The sequence below is a fragment of the Myiozetetes cayanensis genome, unplaced genomic scaffold (genome assembly GCF_022539395.1).
Source record: "Myiozetetes cayanensis isolate MyiCay16 unplaced genomic scaffold, myiCay2020 scf44, whole genome shotgun sequence".
Classification (NCBI taxonomy): domain Eukaryota; kingdom Metazoa; phylum Chordata; class Aves; order Passeriformes; family Tyrannidae; genus Myiozetetes; species Myiozetetes cayanensis.
In genome coordinates this window covers 784895-806000 of record NW_026087676.1, presented here as the reverse complement: position 1 = coordinate 806000, position 21106 = coordinate 784895, and the positions used below count along the sequence as shown (strand labels likewise).

General features: G+C 68.8%; 2 protein-coding genes across 2 annotated transcripts; one reads left to right on the top strand and one right to left on the bottom strand.

The window, feature by feature from the left end:
• Positions 1–2389: 2389 nt before the first annotated feature.
• Positions 2390–8720, top strand: NR1D1 (nuclear receptor subfamily 1 group D member 1). The gene is given in 10 exon segments (XM_050330804.1): positions 2390–2505; positions 5415–5759; positions 5848–5936; positions 6020–6164; positions 6774–7005; positions 7007–7191; positions 7194–7234; positions 7383–7568; positions 8033–8243; positions 8507–8720. Coding segments are annotated over 10 exon segments (1662 nt in total). The 5' UTR covers positions 2390–2477; the 3' UTR covers positions 8707–8720.
• Positions 8721–10960: 2240 nt separating this feature from the next.
• Positions 10961–18926, bottom strand: THRA (thyroid hormone receptor alpha). The gene is made up of 9 exons (XM_050330805.1): positions 18838–18926; positions 17814–18033; positions 16366–16427; positions 14707–14807; positions 14475–14622; positions 13901–14106; positions 13059–13205; positions 12669–12927; positions 10961–12087 (listed from the first exon to the last, which is right to left on the bottom strand). Exons 2-9 carry the CDS (start codon positions 17864–17866, stop codon positions 11837–11839), a joined length of 1227 nt encoding a protein of 408 aa, XP_050186762.1. The 5' UTR covers positions 17867–18033; positions 18838–18926; the 3' UTR covers positions 10961–11836.
• Positions 18927–21106: the final 2180 nt, after the last annotated feature.

The window sequence follows — 21106 nt, the reverse complement described above, 5'->3', positions numbered from 1 at the left end:
CCCGCGGGGGTGCTGGAAGTTGGAGGGAGGAGAGGGGTGCAATTGGGGGCCACAGGCATGCCGTGGGCAGAACTAGACTGGGGGGGGGGGGCAGAGACCCCCGGAGACGCAGGGTCTGGAGGTGCAGGGACTGCAGGAGGGTGCAAGGGGGGCAGGATCTGGGGTTGCAGGATGCGGGGGTGCACAGATCCGTGGAGGTGCGGGATGCAGCGTGTGACGACCTTGGGGGTCCTTGAAGGTGCCCCCTTTGCGCCATGGACTGGTTGGCACGGGCACTGCCATGATGAAGGGGCACGGGGATCCTCGGGGAGCCCCCCCAGAGCACAGACCCGGCCTCTGGGGGGTCCTCGGGGCACCTCAGCTGCAGCACCCCGCTGTCCCGGTGGCTCTCGTGGTCCCTCTCCCCCACCCTGCTCCCCATGGGTAGTCCCCAGAGTCGGGATATCCCAGGAATATCCCGGCTGTGCCCAGCATGAGGTCCCTGCTGATAGCACTCTCACCCTGAGACCCCAGGGGGTTTATCCCGTCCCTCCCAGCCCCACTCCCGTCCCGGGGATCCCTGAGGGATCAGCGTCCAGGCGAGCATCCCTGGCGCCGTGTTCCGTGTGCCGCAGCGCCGTGCGCAGGGATGTTTTCCCAATCCAGACGTGCGGCTGAGTCATGGATAATCACCGGGAACGTGCCGGGAGGGGAACGAGGAGCCGCGTGGGGCCGCGGGCACCTGCACGGTCGGGACACCCTGGGCACGGCCCCGCTGGGAGCGGGGATGGGGCAGGAGGGGCCCCTCGCCCCAGGACCGGCGTCCCCCCCGGGTCCCCCGGGTCCCTTGCCAGCCTGGCCCCACATATCCTTCCGGGAGCTGCCGCGGTTCTCCCGGCCGGAGGTGCCCCGGCACCGCTCAACCGCCCGCTGACTCAGGGCGAGGGCACGTCCTGTGGAGTGTCGGGGTGTTCCTACCGCCCCAAACGCCGGGAGCACTCTCGGCATTCCCCCCACTCCCCCCGGGGATCCCCAGCTCAGAAACGGCCCCGCACACCTAAAAGGGCTGGTGCCAGGGGGTCCTTGGGCCGCAGAGCTCCGGTGTCCCCCCCTCACTCGGGGCACCCCGCACAGCCGAGGCACCGGAGGCCTCCCCCTCCCGTGGGATTAGCTCCGAGGATTTCCCAGCTCTGGCACATCCGTGCTCTGCTCCTTCTTCTCCTGGCTGGGGGCCAGAACAGCGCCCGGCACGTGGCATCCAGGAGGGTGCTAGCACCCCCAAAACCCTCCCCTCGGCGAGGGGGGCACGGTCACCCACGGAGCCCCCGGTGTCACCGGGCTGGGCTGGCCCCGGCGCTGCGACCCAGATCTGCCACCGGCTCTGCTCTGGCGTCGCCGCAGCCCCCGCGGCAGCCGGGAGCGGGGCCAGGCTGGGACGTGGATGCCAGGCACGTGCCACAGCGGGCACCCGCCGTGGGCAGCGTGGGGACAGCAGGGACTGGACAGGGGGACATTGCAGGGGACAGCGGGAAGGGGGTCTGGCTGTGCCAAGGGCTGTGCCATGCACAGTCCTTCCTGCTGCGGGGGGAGGGCTGCAGTGCTGGGGCCACGCTGGTGGGCAGAGGGGATGGTGTCACGCCGGGTGACAGGGGTACCTGGGGGTCCCTCGTGCAGGGGACAGTGCCTTGAGGGGTGACAGAAGTATCTGAGTGTCCTCAGTTTAGGGAATAGTGCCTTGAGGGCTGACAGGGGCGCTTGGGGGTCCCCATTGCAGGGGCAGTGCCGTACGGGGTGACAGTGCCACCTGGGTGTCCCCAGTGCAGGGGACGGTGCCGTGCAGGGTGACAGGGATACCTGGGGGTCCCCAGTGCTGTGCCGGGTGACACAGGTGCCCAGGTGTCCCCAGGGGATGGTGCCACGCACAGTGACAGCGCTGTGCCTGGGTCTCCCCGCTGCAGGGGACAGTGCCACGCTCAGGTGTCCCCAGGGCGGGTGGCAGCGCTGCGCAAGGTGACAGGGCTGCCAGTGCCGCGCCTGGGGGGTCCCCGGTGCCGGGGACAGTGTAGTGCCAGGTGACAGAAGTGTCTGCGGTGCAGGGCACAGCGCTGCGCCCGGGGGGTCCCCGACGCAGGGGCGACACGAGGGCCACCCGGCGCCCCCGGTGCAAGGCACCGGCGCGGGTGCCGGTCCCCGCGGTCCGTCAGGCGGCCCCGGTGCGGGGGTCCCCGCCGAGCCCGGGCTCCCCGGCGGCGGCGCGGGGCCGGGGCCGCCGGCGGAAAGTGTGTCACTGGGGCACGAGGCTGTCCCCGGGAATCACATGGGGGAGGCGGCGGCGCCGCGTGCGGCCCAGTGCGCAGCCGCGGCCGGTGCGGGGGGCGGCGGGGCGGGCGGCGGGCGCACAACAGCCCGCACCGGGCGGCGGCGCAGCACGGCTCAGCTCCGCTCGGCTCCGCTCCGCTCCGCTCCGCGCCGGGAGGCTCACGGGGCCCCGAACAAGGATGGCGGCCCCCGAGGCCGGCAGCACAGGTCAGTGCCCCGCCGGAGCCCCCTCACCCCCGCGACCACCGTGCGGGCACCGGCAGCGGTCCGCCGCCAGCACCGGAGCGCATCGGGGGGCAGCGTCCCGGGACCGCGGCGAGGGGCTGCGCGCTGAGACCGCGAGTTGGAGGGGTCCGGACACCGGGACCGTGGGGGTCCCGCACGCCCGACCGGGCAGGATGCGCACCGGGACAGCGTCCCGGAACGGGGCTCCGTCCTACCGGGACCGGACGGTCCTGCAGAGCGGGGTAAGGCTCGGACAGCGGGGCCGGGGTGTCCCCGGGAGGAGGGTAGGGAGGGGTGCGCACCGGCACCGGGAGTCTTGCACACCGGGACGAACTTAAACACCGGCACCGGGGCGCTGCGGTGGCCGGGGCAGGAGGGACGGAGAGCGGGACCGGGAGTCCCGAACGCCGCGGCGCGCTGAGCGCGGGGGTAGGAAGGGTGAGAACCGGGATCGGTGTCCCGGAATGTCCAGGGCAGCGGGACAGGGGTGTCCCGGGCGGCGGGAGCAGAGGGGAGCGCGACGGGACCGGGGTGTCCCGGAGACCGGGACCAGGGATTCCCGAACGCCGGGGCGCGCTGGACGCGGGGGTAGGAAGGGTGACAACAGGGACTGATGTGACCCGGGTAGCAGCACCGGAGAGGAGCGAGACGGCTCTGGGGTCAGCGGGGGTTGGAGTGTCCCGGGAAGCGGGACCGGAGGGGAGCGCGCCGGCATCGGTGTGCCCTGGCTGGCGGGACCGCTCGGGGTGACCGGAGGGGACTGCAGGCAGGACTGGCGTATCCAGTGTCTGTCAGCGGGGACTGTCAGCGGCACCGCGGCCGCGGAGAACCGGGCAGCCCGTGGGGCGGCCGAGGCGATGTCACTGCGTGTCGGGGCTCCCCGCGCGCACCGGGAAGGGACGGGGACGGTGGTTGGGGGGGGGGGGAAGGACGGGGACCAGAGGCGGTGCTGGTCTCCCTCCCCCCGCTCCGCTCCCCCGTGTCCCCCGCACGTGTCCCCCTCCGCCGCCGCTGCCACGTGCGGAGTTTGTTTTCCCGCAGCCCCGCCCCGCCCCCTCCCATTGGCCGGTGCGTGACGTCACCGATGACGTCACACGCGGGACCAGGGACGCCGCCGCTTCGTTTTGGGTGGGGGGTGTGGAGGCCCTGTCTCAGGGCAACCAGAAGGGGCGGGGCCGAGCGCCGGGCCAGTAGAGGGCGGGGAGGCGTGGCAAAGCGTGAAGGGGCGGGGCCGAGGGGGCCACGTGCGGCCGGAGCACGTGGGGCGGCGGCGTGAGGCCGCCTGAGCTTGCGGGGCGGGGGGGACGGGGACACACGGGGGGGTGGCTGCGGGGAGGGTGTTTGTGGGGGGGTTCCCGATGTTTTCGGGTCAGGAAGAGTCTTCCCCTTCTGGGGCAACCCTTTGGGGAGATCCCTGCACCCGAAGCTCCAGGACCCCATGCAGGAGGTCCCGGGGCTTCGGGGTGCAGGGGATCCCCCCATTATTTTGACGTGTCAGCAGCTGGGGGTCCCCAGGATGAGCTGTCGTAGGGTTAGGTGACACCACTGTCCCCGATTCAGTGACCCCCTTTGGAGGTGGTTCAGTGAGGCGGGGGGGGGGGGGAGTGGGGGAGGGAAGAAGTGGTGACAAGCTGGCTCCGACGCGTGGCATCTGTGCCGGCGGCACCGTGTGCGGCGGGAGACACATGGCCCCGGCGATCCCGTGTGTCCCCGACATCGCCATCCACGTGTCCCAGCCCGGAGTCGTGTCCCGGTGCTGCTGTGCCTGCCCCGTGAGTGGGGTGACAAACGACTGTGACTAAAGCCAGGGGCTACGCACGTGCACCCCTTCCCCCCCCCCATACTGCTCCCCAAGTTTTTGGGGGTCCCCCATGCAACTCAGCCTCGCAGTGGGGATGTATCCCCCCAAATGAGGGAGCTGTGCTGCTGGGATAATCCAGGTGCTGTGGGGCTGCTGCACTGGGAACACCCCAGTGCCGTGGGGGGCTGCACTTGGAGCACCCCAATGCCAAAGAGGGGTGTACTGAGAGCACTCCAGTGCCACGGGAGGGGCTGTGCCGTGCGGCTGCACCAGGAGCTGTGGGGTGGGAGCCCGGCTGTGCCGCGGGCACGGAGCCAGGGACGGCGGGAGTAACTCCTGTGACCTCCTGATTTCACCTCTCCCGAGGGTTCCCAACCCACATTCCTCCTGCAGGCAATTCCGGGGTGCCCTGCCCGTGTCCCCAGCCGGCACGCACCCGGATAAACCCGGCTGTCCCCGTCCCACGTGGGCCCGGCGCCCGTGGCGCCCGGTGGGTGCGGTGCCTGACTCAGGGTGGGCGGCGCACGTGCGGCGCTGCGGGATGCCCGTGGATCCGGGATGCATCCGGGGTGCTTCCCTGGGGACCCCACCCCGCCTGGGGCTGCTGTCCCCCTCCAGGGGGTTTTCCCCTCCCTGGGCTGTGGGAGGCTGAGCGTGGTGCAGCTCGGTACACGAGTGGTCTACCGGGATGCCCGTGGATCCAGGATGCATTCGGGATCCTTCCCTGCGGATCCCGCCCCAGATGGGGCTGCAATCCCCCTCATGGGGTTGTCCCCGTTTTGTGGGGGAGGAGGCTGAGCCTGGCACAGCTCAGTACATGTGTGGCCCCGTGGGTTTCCTGTGGATTTGGGTGCTTCCCTGAGGATCCCACCCTACCCAGGGCTGTGATCTCACTCACATTTGGGGAAGGCTGAGCCTGGCACAGCTCAGTGCACGTGTGGCCCGCAGGATGCCCATGGCTCCGGGTTGCCGATGGATCCGGGATGCTTCCCTGGGGATCCCACCCACCTCCTGGGGTTCCCCCTCCGTGAACCGGGGGAGGCTGAGTCCGGCGCAGCTCAGTGCGTGAATGACCCCCCGCTCTCCGCAGGTGGGGTGATCAGCTACGTGGGCTCCAGCGGCGCCTCTCCCACCCGCACCAGCCCCGTCTCCCTCTGCAGCGACAGCTCCAACGGCAGCTCCCAGTCGGGCTCCCAGCCCTTCCCCACGTACTTCCCCCCGTCGCCCACCGGCTCCCTCCAGGATTCCCGCACCTACGGCGGGGGCTCTCTGGCCCCCCATGAGGATGGCTCCCCTTCCTCCTCCTCCTCCACCACCTCCTCCTCCTCCTCGTCCTCGTCGTACAGCTCCTCGGTGAACTTCCCCGGGGTGCGGCCGGTCCCCACGGACGAGCGGCGCCGCAGCTCGCCCAGCAAAGCCGGCAGCACTGTCACCAGTGAGTGGGGCTCACGGGGGGGCGGCGGGCGGGCCCCCACCCCGCTGAGGGCACCCCAGGACCCCGCTGACCCCTTGTCCTCCCGCAGAGCTCAACGGGATGGTGCTGCTCTGCAAAGTCTGCGGGGACGTCGCCTCCGGCTTCCACTACGGCGTCCACGCCTGTGAAGGCTGCAAGGTACTGGGATGGGGACAGGGATGGGGCACGGACCCCCAGTCAAGCTGGGGGGACCCCCAGTGACCCTCCCTCCCACCCTGCAGGGCTTCTTCCGCCGCAGCATTCAGCAGAACATCCAGTACAAGAAGTGCCTCAAAAACGAGAACTGCTCCATCGTCCGCATCAACCGCAACCGCTGCCAGCAATGCCGCTTCAAGAAGTGCCTGCTGGTTGGCATGTCCCGTGATGGTGAGCTCGGAGGGATCCCCGCGACCCCCCCCGAGCTCAGGGGCTCCTTTGGGGGTGGGATTCCCTGTGCCCAGGCTGTGTGTCCCCTCCTGGGATGTGACTCTCTGTGCCCTGGGCTGTACATCCCCTGCAGAGTCAGGTGCCCCCTGGGCTGTGCTGGGTGCCCTGCCTGTCCCGTGGGATGTGTCCCCCCCCTTCCTGGGATGGGTCCCCCCGTAACTGGGGCTGCACATCCTCTCCAGGACAGGGTCCCCCTGGGTTCTGGGTTGTGCATCCCCTCCCAGGCTGGGTCCCCCCAATATCGAGGCTGTATATCCCCTCCTGGGATGGGTCCCCCCCATGCTCAGGGTGCTACATCCCCTCCCAGGATGGAACCCCCATGCCCCAGGCTCCCTGCCCCCTCTTGGGATGGGTCCTGCACAGTGCCCAGGGCTGTGTGCCACCTCCAGGACCGGGTTCCTCCATGCTCAGGGCAGCGTGTCCCCTCCAAGCTGGGGGTAGGGATGCAGCCCCGCTCCCGGCAGCCCCTGACCCCCTCAGCACAGGTTTGGGAGGGGTCACCGTGCCCGCCGCCGCTGGTGTCCCCCCTAACGCCGTTGTCCCCCACAGCCGTGCGCTTCGGGCGCATCCCCAAGCGGGAGAAGCAGCGGATGCTGGCGGAGATGCAGAGCGCCATGGGCGGCATGGCCAGCGCCCCACCGCCGATGCCAGGCCCCGGCGAGGGTCCCGCCGCGGGAGGGGGCCGCGCGCCGCCCCCCGGCCCCCCGCCGCTCGCCCCCCCCGCCTGCTTCTCCCAGTTCCCCCAGCAGCTGACGCCCCTCGCTCTGCCCAGCCCCGGGGGCCACCGAGGACGTCATCGCGCAGGTGGCCAAGGCCCACAAGGAGATCTTCATCTACGCCCACGACAAGCTGGGACCCCCCCCCGCCTGCGACAGCGGCCTCCTGCGCTGGGACGCGCCTCCCGCCTGGGCCCCCGGCCCCCCCGAGCCCCGGCTCTGCCCCACCGCCTACCCCGAGCCCCCGGCCCCGCGGGGTGCCCCTGGCCCCGCAGCCCCAAGGACGTCCTGCCGGTGAGCGCCCGGGGGCTCCCGCTGCCCGCGGGGTATTTTTAGCTGCTCATTGCGCTAATCCCCTTGTGGGTGCCCCTCCCCGCTCCACCCTGTGACAGTGGGGCTGGGGGAGCCCCTGGTGCCCACTGACACCCCCTGGCACCCGCAGGCGTGTCCCATGAACAGCCACGTTCCCGGGCGCAGCGGGCGCTCCGTGCAGGAGATCTGGGAGGATTTCTCCCTCAGCTTCACCCCCGCCGTCCGCGAGGTCGTCGAGTTCGCCAAGCACATTCCCGGCTTCCAGGCGCTCTCCCAGCATGACCAGGTCACCCTGCTCAAGGCTGGCACCTTTGAGGTATGTCCTGGGATGGCAAGGGCTTGACGCAGGGCACGGTGCCCTACGGCATTGCACGATGGCCCAAAGCACGGGCACAGTGGCCCAGATCGTGGCAGGAGCCCCCATGGCATTGCAGTGCCCCACACGTGGGAGCCACGGTGTGGAGCATGATGCCCACGGCACGGTGACCCACATTTGGGAGTCAGGGTCAGGCATGAGGTCCCCGTGGCATTGCCTGGTGCCCCGTGGCAACATCGTGCTGCACCTGTGGGAACTGTGGCACGAAGCATTGCACGGTGCCCATGGGATGGCGTGGTGCCCCACATTTGGGAGCTGTGGCGTGGAGCACAGAGCCCCTGGCACGGCACGATGCCCCATGGGCTGGCACGGAGCCCCACAGCACCGCAGTGCCCCACATTTGGGAGCCCTGGCACGGAGCCCGGTGCCCTGTCCCGGGTGCCAACATTCTGCCCACCCCGCAGGTGCTGATGGTTCGCTTCGCGTCGCTGTTCGACGTGAAGGAGCAGACGGTGACGTTCATGAGCCGCACGCGGTACGGGCTGGAGGAGCTCTGGGCCATGGGCATGGGGGACCTGCTCGGGGCCATGTTCGACTTCAGCGAGAAGCTCAGCGCCCTCGAGCTCAGCGACGAGGAGCTGGGGCTCTTCACCGCCGTCGTCCTCGTCTCGGCAGGTGGGCACGGGGTGGGGGGGACTCGAGGGGTTTGGGGTGTTCAGGGGTAGGATCGGGGGATTTGGGGGAGGGATCAGGGGTTTCGGGGATTTGTGGGCAAAATCGTGGGGACTGGAGGTGGGAGCAAGAGGTCTGGGGGGATTGTGGCTGGGATGGGGGGGTTCAGAGTGCAATTCGGGGGATTCAGCTGGGGTGGGGTCAGGGGGTTTTGAGGGTGGAACCGTTGTGTCCCTGCTCTGCCCCTGACATCCTGGCCCCTGCAGACCGCTCGGGCATGGAGGACACGGCGTCGGTGGAGCAGCTGCAGGAGACGCTGCTGAGGGCCCTGCGCGCCCTCGTGCTGAAGACGCGCCCGGCCGAGACCTCGCGCTTCACCAAACTGCTGCTGAAGCTGCCGGACCTGCGCACCCTCAACAACCTCCACTCCGAGAAGCTGCTCTCCTTCCGCATCGACGCCCAGTAGTGCCCCCCGGACCTCTGAGCCCCCCGCACACCCCTGTACATACACCACAGCGGGGGGGGGACACACAGACCACCCCCCGGGGCAGCACCGACCCCATGGACTCACAGGGATTCACCCCAAGGTGGGCGCCGGGACGCTGGGACCCCCTCTCCCCCGCCAACCCAAATCGGGTGCCGGCCCCACGGCTCCGCTGGCAGCGCCAGGGGGTCCCCTCGCCCTGACCCCCCCGTGCCAGCAGCCGAGGGTGGGACGCAGTGGCCGGATCCAGCCGCGCTGGGTGGGGCGGGTTTGGGGATGATGTGTGTGTGTGTGTGGAGGGGAGGGGGTTTGGTTGGTTGGTTTTTTTTTTTTTTTTCATCATATATTTATTACATAAATATATAGTAAAATAGACCAGCAACAATTACCATAAAAATATCTTTCTTTAAAATCCTGACCAAAACACAAAAGGGTTTAAAATCGCACGTCACAGACTGTGATTGTCACAGGGGCTCCGCAGCCCCTCGGCCCGCGCCCCTACATTCAGCGACGCCGGCCGCGGCCCCCCCCGCCACCACCCTGCATAGTGGGGGGACCCCGGTGGGGCGCGCCGAGCCGGGCCGGGCCGTGCCGAGCCCTGTGCCAGGCCGTGTGCCGGCCGGGCTCAACGCCCGCGGGCAGGGGCAGCTCCAGGAGCCATGAGGTATGTGCTTGGGGTGGGGGGAGAGGGCGGTGGGGGACAGGGGGGACGTGGGGCAGGGGTGGCCCGGGGAGGTGGTGGAGGGGTGGGGGGCACCGGTGTGGCCCCCGGGACCGACGCTGGATGCTGGACGTGCGATGGCGACGCGAGACGGAGACGTGGGGGCGGCCCGGGGGGCGCGGGGGAGTGCAGGGGGTGTGGGGGCGTGCGGGGGGCAGCGGGTGGGGGGCTGGGCTGAGCCCCCCACCCCGGGACAAGCTGCCCCAGAGCACCGTGTGGCCGCTCAAGGGGGGGCCCTGGCCTGGCTTGGGGAGAGGGGGGGGTCACGGTGGCTGATTAAGACACGTCCCGCGACGGCACTGCCGCGTCGCGACGGGAGCACGCGGGCACGGCTCCGGCACCGCACTGACATGCGTGGGCACGGCACCGGCACCACACCAACATGAACTGCCACGGCACCAACGTGGCACAGCCACGGCAGCGTCACGGCGCCGACGCGCGTGGCCGCGGCACCGACATGCATTGCCATGGCACTGACATGGCACGGCCGCGGCACCGGCACAGTGCCAGCACTCGCGGCCACAGCACCGGCATGAGTTGGGGCTGGTTCTGCCTGGGGGGGGAAGGGGTTGAACCCCCAAACCCTGTGCCCCCCCCAGCACGGGCGTCAGTGTTCAGCTCCTATTGCACCACCCGCAGCCGGTGCCGCCGGGACCCCCCAGTGCCAGGACCCCCCCGAGCCGGGACCCTCTGAGCCGGGCACCCGGGTGGGGGTTTAAGACATTTTGCACCAAGGTCAAATCTGGTGCTGGTACTTGGGGCTGGGGGCATGTGCCCCCCCTCCAGGGCACCCCGGGGTGCCACGGCCCCGCTGTGCCCCCCAACCTGGCTGCAGGGGGTCCAGCAGGGCCCCCCGACATGACCCCCATGGTGGGGGTGTCTGGGGTGTTGCGGGGGAGCCCAGCCTGGCCCCCTGTGCCCGGGGTGGGGGGGACGTGTCTGGTGTTGGGATTTTCTGCTTTTAAACGACCCGTAAAAAGATTTTTTTTTTTTAATTACAAAAATTATATATTTTATATATATTTATATATATATATATATATATATTAGCTTAGGTGGGCCCGGCCTGCCTCGCCGGCCCCCCCCTGGCCCGCGCCCCCCCTCGGCCTCTGCCTGAGGTAAGAAAAAATTCACAAACCTAAATTTGGGGGGGGGGTGGAAAAGGTGATAAAACCATTCCCGGGTGCCCCCATCGCAGCTGTGCCCCCCTACCAAAACCCCCCATGGGACCCCCTTGCCGGCCCCCACCCCACCCCAGCCCGGCCCCCCCCAGGAGCAGTGGGGGGGTGGATTGGGGGTGCAGCCCCCCCAAAGTGCTGCTGCTGGGGGGCCAGGGCAGTAGTGCAGTGGGGGGTCCCGGGGTGGGGCACCCGCTGCCCCCCCCGACCGGCGCCTCCGGGGCCTTTGCAACTCCTGACGGACACGACAAAACCCACGAGGACGAGGGGAAAAACAACAAAAAAAAAAAGGACAACGGAAAAGTTTGGAGGGGGTTTGGGAGGGGAACAGCCCCCCAGCGTCCTGCAGCGCCCACCGTCCGCGGCGCTTGGCACAAAATTGTCTCCTCTCAGCCCCAAAAAAAAAAGACAGAGAACCCCCGAAACCCCGAATCTGGCCCCGAATTTGGGGATAAAGGGGAGGGCACGGGGAGTGGGGGTCACCCCAGCCGGGGTAAACCCAGTGGGCTGGGGGGGCCGTCCACCAGCCCTGCACCCCAATGGGCTGGGGTCCCCCCGCTGCTGCTGTGCCCCCCATGCCCCCTGCCCTGCTATGGGGGGGTCCTGGCCCCCACCTCGCTATGGGGGGCGTCCTGGCCCTCACCCTATTAGGGGGGATGGGGGTCCTGGCCCCCCGCCCTGCTTTTGGGGGGGTCCTGGCCCTCACCCCACTATGGGGATGAGGGTCCCAGCCCCTGCCCCGCTATGGGGGGGTCCTGGCCCCCCACCCTAGTCCCCCAAAATTGCTGCCCGGCCAAAAGTGCATGTGGCCACGGCCCCCCCGGCCGGGGCAGCCTCTCCCTGTGCAGCCCAGAGCGCCCTCCTCTCCTCCCCTGCTCTTCCTCCTCCTCCTCCTCCTCCTCCTCCTCCTTCCAAAGTGCAGTTAGTTTAATATTTTAGCCTCTCAGGGAGGGAAATAAATGCTTAAAAAATAATAATCTACGAAGAGAAGGACAATAAAGGGAACGCTCGACCGTCGGGGCCCTTCCCTGTGCAAACAAACAAAATTCGTCAAGTCCTGGGGCGGGGGAGGGGGGCGGGCCGTGGGGGGGGCACAGCGGGACCCCCGCCCTGGGCACAGCATCCCCTTGTCCTTACAGGGGGACAAGAAAGATTTGGGGTGGGGGGCCAGAGCAGGGTTTTGGGGGGGGGCCCGGGGTGGGGGGTGTCAGCCCTACACCTCCTGGTCCTCGAAGACCTCGAGGAAGAGGGGGGGGAAGAGCTCGGTGGGACACTCCACCTTCATGTGCAGGAAGCGGCTGGCGTGGCAGGCGCCGATCATCCGCAGATCCGTCACCTTCATCAGCAGCTTGGGCCAGAAGTGGGGAATGTTGTGTTTGCGGTAGTTGATGTAGTGCTCGAAGGCCAGCAGGTACGTCTCCTGGCACTTCTCGATCTTCTCCACGCAGATCAGCCCCGTCCGGTCTGCGGGGAATCGCCATGGGATCGGTCATGGAATCATCATGGGATCGTCATGGAATCACAGCGTGGCTTGGGGTGGGAGGGACCTTAAAGCCCATCCAGTCCCACCCCCCTGCCATGGGCAGGGACACCTTCCACTAGCCCAGGCTGCTCCAAGCCCTGTCCAACCTGGCCTTGGACACTTCCAGGGATGGGGTAGCCACAGCTTCTCCGGGCAACCTGTGCCAGGGCCTCCCCACCCTCCCAGGGAGGAATTTCTCCCCAATATTTCATCTAAATCTCCTCTTTTTAGTTTAAATCCCTCCCTCCTTGACCTGGCACTCTCTGTCCATGTAAGAGCCCATCTGGCATCCAAGGAGATTTGCCCTCCTATAGGGCTGAGTGCCCCACACACCCCCTGGCTTTTGGGGTTCCCACCCCACAGACCCGCATCAGCCTGGCAGGGGTCCCCAGGGCACCGAGGGGCTCAGCCCGTGCCCACCCCAGGGTGCAACACCACAGATTGCAGTGCCCACCCCCCTGAGGTATCCACTCCTCCACCCCTTCCAGCCTGGCAATGCTCCCCAGCATGCCCACCCCGGTACCTGAGGACATGAGCAGCACGGCCTGGAGCAGGGCCACCTCGGTGTCGTCCAGGTTGAAGGCAGAGAGGGACTTGCCCAGGTCGAAGATGGCATCGGAGACGACGCCGAGGCCGCCGTTCTTGAGCTGCTCTCTCTTCACCGCCATCTCCCCGCTCAGCGTCAGCGTCTCGCTCTCGGGGTCGTAGCGCACGGCCGCCCGCAGCGACATGATCTCCATGCAGCACCCCTTGAGCAGGATGATCTGGTCCTCGCAAGGCAGCTGGGGGAGGAGGCACACGGTGGCAGTTTGGGGAGGGGGGGGTTGGTGTGACTCAGACCCGGATAGTCAGCCCTGGTCTCCCCACCCAACCAAAATCTCCCAGCTCCCCGCCCTCCCCTTCCCCTGGTTACCTCCGAAAACATGGGCAGTTTTTTGGCAAAGTCGACCACGCGGGTGATGGCCGGGGTGATGATTTTTGTAAACTCGCTGAACGCCTCCAGGTCGACTTTGTCCCCGTCGGGCATGGAGGCCATGGGGGACTGGCCGATGTCCTCGGGCTGTGGGGGGGCAGGGAGGCGATGGGGGGTGTGGAGTGTGTCCCACAGGACCCCCACGGTGGTGTTGGGGGGTGCGGTGTGACCATGTCCCCCATCAAGACCCCCATAACAGACAGGGGCATTGGGGGCTGTGGTGTAACTGTGTCCCCTCCCTCTTGGGATCCCCATGGGGGACAGTGGCACATGGGCGTGCAGTGTGACCACGTGTCCCCCCTCAGGGCCCCCATGGCAGCACTGGGGACTGTGGCGTGATTGGGACCCTCATGGTGGACAGCAGCGTTGCGGGGGCGTGGTGTGACCATTTCCCCCACCCTGGCGGGGGGGGTGCAACGTGACCCCGTGCCCTCCTCAGGACCCCCATGTCACCAACAAACACGTGTGGCAGGGCTGGGTGCAGCAGCCAGGAGAGGGAGCTACGTGACAGGGACAGGGCCGGGGCCAGGGCCGGCCGGGGCCACCCACGGGCACAGCTGTCCCCTTCGGTCACCGCTCACCCCTGAACCCTTTGGGGGTGACCAGCTCAAGGACACCGAGCGACGTCCCAACCCCCCCCTAACTCCACCTGCCCAAGGACACCAGTGACATCCCAAACCCTGGCACCGCCAGCGCTGCCGCCGCGGGCGCTCAGCAAACCCCGGCCGGGGGGTCGGGGTGGTGACAGGGGTTTGCTGAGTCCCTCTGCTGCATTCCCTCACCAGGAATTTCCGCTTCTGCTTCCAGTGGCTGCCCTGGGCGTTGGTGCTGCGGTGGGCTTCTGTCACCACGTGGATCAGCTCCCACTCCTCGGCGCTGGGGTTGGGGCGATGCTGCAGCGACTTGATCATCTCCTCCTTCCGCCGCCGCTCCCGGTTCTCCTCGATCAGCTTCCGCTTCGCTACCCGCTTGGAGTCATCCAGCACCACTGCCGGGACCCCCGGTATCACCTGAGAGCCCCCCACCAGCCAGGAACCCCACCAGCCATGCATCCCATGGCCTCAGCACAGCATCCCACAGTGACACCCCAGCCTGCTCCTGACGGTGCTCCGGGCACCCCAACCCACCCCACGGCACCAGGAACACAACCCACCCCCAAGCAGCCCCCCACCATCAGCTGGGACCCCCCCCAGTCAGCCAAGACCCTCCATTTGTGTATCCCACCCTGCTGATGCATCAGTGCCTTGTGCCCAACACCTGGCCCTGTGGCTGCTCTGGGTACACCCAATGTGCCCGATGGTGCCAGGACCCCAACCTGCCCCTCCAGCCAAGCCCCCTCCGTGTCCCCCCACTCACAGTCCATGGCCATGCCCACGGAGATGCACTTCTTGAAGCGGCAGAGCTGGCACTGGTTGCGGGTGATCTTGTCGATGACGCAGCACCCATCGTACTTGCAGGAGTAGGTGGGGTGCAGGTTCTTCTGGATGGTCCGACGGAAAAATCCCTGGGAGGAGGGCACGGGGTGGGTGACACGGTGAGCGCCACTGAACCCTGCTGAGCCCCCCCCGAGCCCCCTGCCCCAGCTCACCTTGCAGCCCTCGCAGGTGATGCAGCGGTAGTGGTAGCCGGTGGCCTTGTCCCCGCACACCACGCACTGTTCATCTTTGTCCAGGTAACTAGGGATGTACCCTGCGGGGACCCCCGGGTCAGGGACCCCCGTGGGAGGGACCTCCAGGGTGCCCCAGGCCAGGGATCCCCAGTCAGGGACCCTCAGGGTACCCCAAGTCACGGGCCCCTGGGGACCCCAAGCCAGAGACCCCCCTTGTGCCCTGCATCAGGGACCCCTGGCACACGCAGCATCAGGGACCCTCTGCACACCGCCTGCCAGGGACCCCCAGTGTGCCTCAGTTTCCCCTCTGTCAGCACCCACCGAAGCCCTGGTGCTGCCCCTCAGCCTGGCACGGGAAGGGTTAAAGCTGGGGGGGTTGTCAGAGGGTGGGGGGTGTCTGAGCCCCCCGCACCAATAAAGCCCCCATTATCCCATTATCCGGCTGGGGACCGGCAGCGGGGGGGTCCCCATCCCCCTGCTGCACAAAGACCCACTGTCCCCACCATTGTCCAGGGTCCCCCCGCCTGGCAGCCCGGGGACCAGCCCCCCAACCCCCCCAGCTCCCCCATCACCATCTCACGGGGAAACTGAGGCATGGAGCACCCATGACACACAGCAGGGGGGCTCCAGCAACCCGGGACCCCTGTGCCCCCCCGGGGAGCCCACCCTTGTGCTCTGTGGGTGCTGGACGTGGGGGTCCCCAGGGCGACGGGGGCACAAAGGGTGAGGGGGTGTGGGCACCTTGCACCCCGGGACTGCCGGACCCACCTGGGCCCCCCACAAACCCAGGCGTGGGGACCCCCCCGAGCCCACCCTGGCGCTCTGCAGGTGCCGGACGTGGGGGGTCCACGGGTGTCCTCCCCTCTCCCGGAGCGGGGCGGGTGCAGGGGATGGGATGGGCGGGAGCCGGACGCCCGGGTCCCCCTTGCTCCCCCCCCACCCCGTCCCACCCATCGGGTCCTGCCGGCGCCGGCCGCTCCCCGCCGGGGAATGGGGCAGGGCGGGGGGCAGCGCCCGCAGGGCCCCCCTTATCGCCCACCCCAGGGCGCTGCCGCACAGATGGCACCGCCCCAACCCAAGGGGCGCCGAGGGGAACGCGGGGGACGGGACCCTGGGGGACCCTGCAGGGGTGCGGGGTGTCCAGGGGACCCTGGGGAGACATGGGGACCTTGGGGTGCCCATCAGGGACATGGGGTATCCCTGGGGTGCCTGGCTGGGACTTGGGGATCTCCACCGGGGACGTGGGGTGTCCAGGGCACCCTGGAAAGGAAATGGGGGTCCCGGGGTGCCCACAAGGAACGAGGGGTGTCCGTGGGACTCTGGGGGACCCAGTGGAGACGTGTGGTGTCCTGGGGTGCCTGGCAAGGACACAGGGGTCCCTGTGTGCCCACCGGGGGACAAGGGGTGTCCATGAGACTTTGGGGGACCCTGCTGAGACATGGAGTGTCCAGGGAATCCTGGCCAGGACTTGGGGACCCCGGCGTGCCCACCAGGGACACGGGGTGTTTGTGGGATGCAGGTGGGACACAGGGTGCCTGTGGAACCCAGAAAGAACGTGGGGTGCCTGGGTGACCTGGGGGTGCCTGGGTGACCTGGGGGTGCCCGGCAGGGCCGTGGGGTGCCAGGGGGTCCCCGTACCTGACATGCTGCTCTTCACCAAACATTGGCTGCTCTTTCTTTTGCGCTTCCCATCCAGCCACCTGCAGTGTGTGGGGAACAGGTTGGAACGGTGCCCATGGCCCCCCACTGCCCCCCCAAACTCTCAACAGCCCTCCCAAGACTCCCCATAGACGCCCTAGTCCCCCTTTCCTGCGGAAAGGTGGGCACCCCCCTGCCCGGGGGTCCCACTGGGGCGATGTCACAGGTGGGGTGCAGGATGGGTGGGGGCCCTGGGGACCCCCCTCCTGGGAACAGACCCCTCCCCAGGACACGGCAGCGCCTGGGGGGCTGGGACCAGGATGGGGGGCAGCAGGGGAAGGGAAAGGGTGGCGGGTGGGGAGGGGAAGGAAAGGGTGGGGGGTGGGGAGGGGCCGGGGGAAGGGATGGGGAGGGGCGGGTGGGGAGGGGCTCATTCACAGTCAAAGACAAAATGTCCTTTTGGCTGAGCGGGGAAATGACGTCATCGGGGAATCAGCCAATGGCGCGCGCCGGGGTCCGCGCGCGCCCGTCCCCGCGGGGGTGGGGGCCTGAATGGGGGGGCGATGGGAACCTGCGGGGGCTCTGGGAGGGGCCCTGGGATCCAGCACAAGGTGACCCCGGGCCGGGCCAACCCCCTCGGGGGCCCGAAATAGCCCCGGGAGGGGCAGGGGCGAGGGGCCCCCGCGGGGAGGGGGCGGCTGGGAGAGGCACCAGTGGGGGACACGAGTGGGGACACCCGGGCAGGGACACACCTGGGGACAAGAGGGGTGCAGGGGGACACCCAGGACGTGGGCACACGTGGGGACACCCAGGGCACGGGGACACGTGGGGCACAGGGGTGGTGGGGGACACCCGGGGTACAGGAATGCACAGGACACAGGGACACTCAGGGACAGACATGTGGGGACACGTGAGGTGGATGAGGGCACAGTGGGCACGGCGGACACACAGGGAACAGGGGCACACAGAGGGCATGGACACACACACGACCATGCAGGGACACAAGGGGCACAGAGACACACGGGGCATGTGGACACAAGGGACACCCAGGTGACAGACACAATCACCACCACGCAGGGACGTGGGGGGACATACAACATAGCAACACAAGGGACACAGTGGGCACGGAGCCACAAAGGACACCCAGGGCACAGACACATCTGTGCCCATGCATGGGGACACACCAGGCATGGGGACACAGGGGACACTGGGCACAGGGACACAGAGGGCACAGGGACACCCAGGGCATGGACACACACATGACCGTGCTGGGACACACAGGGACACACCAGGCATGGGGTCACTGGGCACAGGGACACACGGGCCACGGGGGTGCAGCGGGCACGGGGACACTTGGGGCACACACACGGCACTAGGACACTCTGGGCAGGTCCAGCCCGGGGGACACAGGGGGGACACTCCAGGCACGGTGCCACGCAGGGGCTCACCGGGTGTCCTCTGGCTCCGACAGCGGGTCCAGGGTGCTGGGCTTCTGTTCCATTCACCGCAATTCCATCAAGGAGCGCTCAGCACCGACCGGGGGTGGGGGCTCCGGCGCCACACGGGGGCCACGGTGGGGGCCACGGCGGGGGGCTACGGCGGGGGCTACGCCGCGCTCCCCATGGTGCCCCTCAGTGCTCAGCACCGCGCAGCATCCCGGGCTGCACCCTGCGGGACACGCGGGTCAGCCCCCACCCCCGGGAGGGAGGAGGGGGGCAGCAATGGGGGACCCCAGGGAGGTGAGGAGGGGCAGGCCTGGGGGACGCACCCCCATGGGGAGGGGCGGTGCAGCCCTGGGGGAAACCCAGGAGCTGCTGCTGCGGGGAGGGCTGGGTAGGAGTGTGCAAGAACGCGTGGAGTGTGCAAGGGCACCAAAGCCTGGGCGAGAGCAGGAGGGACGTGCAAGGACACGTGGAGGGAGCGACGTGCAGGGTGTGTGCAACAGCACCGGGGCTGGGCCAGAGTGCACAGGGGGGGAGACAACGTGCCCAGGGACGTGAAAACATGCACGGGTGTGCAAGGCTGGGAAAGCATTAAGGGTGTGCAAGAGCGAGCAGGGTGGTGTGAGAGTGTGCATGGGGTGTGCAAGGCTGGGAGAGGCGTTAGGGGCGTGCAGAGCTGTGCAGAAGCGTGCAGGGGTGTGCAAGGCTGGGAGAGGAGTGCAGGGCTGTGCAGGGCTGTGTGAGAGCACGCAGGCCGTGTGAGAACATGCACAGGTGTGTGAGAGTGCCCAGGTGTGCGGGGCTGAGAGCCTGAGGGAAAGCAAAAACACGCCCGGGGGGCAGTGGGTGCTGATCCCCCCAAAAAGGCAGGGAGAGCCTGTTGGGGTGGGGGTGCATAGGACAGCCCCCTGCCAGGGAAGCCCCCCAGACACTGTGCTTGGGGGCCAGGCTGAGCCCTGACAGATTCACCACATGTGTGGATACCCCCAAAGCTGGGAGTGGGGGGCCACTTATGGGAGGGGTGACTTACGGGGCGGGGGGTGCCGGGGGTCCAGGAAATCCCTCCTCCGTGAGCTCTCCTGTGACAAAGACACGGCGGGGGAAGGGGGGGTGTCAGGGGCGTGGGCAGCACCGGGGGGCACCCACTGCCACCCCCCAGACCCCCGATTTTGGAGAAACTGAGGCGTGACCCCAGCACACCCCCCTTCCCTTCGCGCCCCTGCATTCCACATCCGATGGATACCCAGCACCCACCCGACACCCACCCAGCACCCCAGTGGGGTGGGGGGGCCCTGCTCACAAGCCCCCCACCGTGACCTCCCGGTGACCCTCCCGGCGTGGGGGCTGTGGGGGCGCGGGGGCCCCTGCCCGCGCCGGGGGCCGGGGGCCGCGGCGGGCGCCATGCCCAGCCCTGGGCTCCTCTGCTCCGCGCGGGGACAGCAGAAAGTAGGTCACGTTTGTCTTGGCCGCCGCAGAAATTCCTCCGGCGGATTTAAAACGCAGCGGACGGGGCTGGGGGCCCCCACGACACCCCCACGCCGCGGGGCGCCCCGGCTGGGCCCCCCCCCCTTCAACCAGGGACACCCCAGAGCAGCGAGGGATGGGGGGGGCGAGGGGTGCGGCACCCAGGGGTGCATAGGGCACCCCGCGCCGCTGAGGGGTTCGCACCGGGGGTCCCCCCAGACCCCCTGAGGAGGGGGCGTCTCCTGAACCAGCTTCCACGGGGAAACTGAGGCACAGCAGCGCACCCACCACCCCGGGGTGCGCTCCCCCTCTGGGGGGCTCGTGGGGCAGGGGGGCCGCTGGGTGACCCTTTCCGCAGCCCCAGGCCGGGTTTGGGGCCAGCGGTACCTATAGAGCCGGGGGCTGCAGCAAATGTTTGTTCCATATGGGAACGGCGCGCGGAGAACTTCCAAGTATAGGCACTGGCAGGGATCCAGGGCTGCGCGGCCCCCGCCGGGCACCGGCCCCCCGCCGCCCCCGCCCCCCTCTCCCGGGACCCCGCTCACGGGCAGAGCCCCGACACGCTCGGTGCACGTGTGGGGCTGGGGGGGACGTCGACACCCTGGTGAAACTGCCATAGGGTGGGATCTGGGGTGTCCCCAAAGCTGGGTGGGCTCAGCCGCCCCTGCCTCAGTTTCCCCACCGGTGTGGCCTGGTGGGCACAGCCCCAAATGAGAGGGCTAAAGGGCTAAAGCCGGGGGGCTGTAGCGCCAAGTTGGGGCTCACCGCCCCAGCGAGATTCCAGCAGCCCCCTGACACCCCCAGGATCACCGGCACCCCCGGGATCACCCAGTGGAGCCTGCGGTGCCGCTCCAGGAACTGTCACTCGAGGAATCCCGGGCGCGCTGGGGCGGCCCAGACAGACAGACAGACAGGGGAGGCGGCTCTACTCCTCCTCCTCTTCCTCCTCCTCCTCCTTCTCCTCCAGCAGGACACGTGTGATGAGCGCAGTCAGGTCTCAGCCCACCCTGCGCCGCCGGCACCCAACCTGCGCGTCCCACCTGCAGGACCAGGTGCAGGGTGGGAGGGGGTGGCAGCCGGCGGGAGCCCCCCCGCGCCCCCCCAGCCCAGCCCCACGCCCAGGGGAGCGTTTCTGCTGAGTCGGGTGGTTGCAGGCGGCGGAAAACAACCCGGGGGCAAAGTCCGGGGCTGGGCCGGTGGCAGGAGCCACCTTGCCCCACCGGGGGCACCCAGCACCCTGGTCCCCAGGGACCCCACCCCTGGGGACCCCCAGAACGGGGAACCCACCCCAAGGGACACCCCTCAGTGAATGTACCAGCTGCCTCGTTGTGGCTGGATGCAGGTGCCGGGCACCGGAGCCGTCCCAGGGGGCCACAGCCGTGTCCCTGCCCCCCGGGACAGATGGGCTCCGGGGGTCCCAGCACCCCCCCGCCCAGCTGCAAGCTGGGTCAGGGAGGTGAGGGCCTAAGCGCTTTAGCCACGGTGCCAATTAGTGTGATTAGCGCGGGCTGGGGGCAGGGCGCCGTGGGCAGACCTGCAGCCACCGGCCAGCGATGCCCGGCCACGGCCGCAGTGTCACCGCGGGCACCGGGGCAGTGTCACCGCGGGCACTGGGGCGTCACGGTGGGCACTGGGGCAGCACCGGGGCGGGCACCAGGGTGGCACAGCTCTGCCCCTGCCCGAGGATCCCTGGCTGCACTGCCTGGCAGGACAGTGCCGTGGGAGCGTGGCCAGGCCCAGGGCACCTGCCATGGCACGGCTGGCAGCACCCGGCACGCGCTGGTTCCCGTGTGCGCGGCCGTGCCAGGTGCCACACGCGCGTCTGCGCCTGGCGC

Excerpts from the sequence above, each read along its gene's own strand:
- THRA (XM_050330805.1), bottom strand. The coding sequence starts at position 17,866 with ATGGAACAGAAGCCCAGCACCCTGGACCCGCTGTCGGAGCCAGAGGAC. Across the intron at positions 14,808-16,365 it reads GGTGAAGAGCAGCATGTCAG|GGTACATCCCTAGTTACCTG; the intron begins GTACGGGGACCC and ends GGGTCCCCGCAG. Across the intron at positions 14,623-14,706 it reads TCACCTGCGAGGGCTGCAAG|GGATTTTTCCGTCGGACCAT; the intron begins GTGAGCTGGGGC and ends CCCTCCTCCCAG.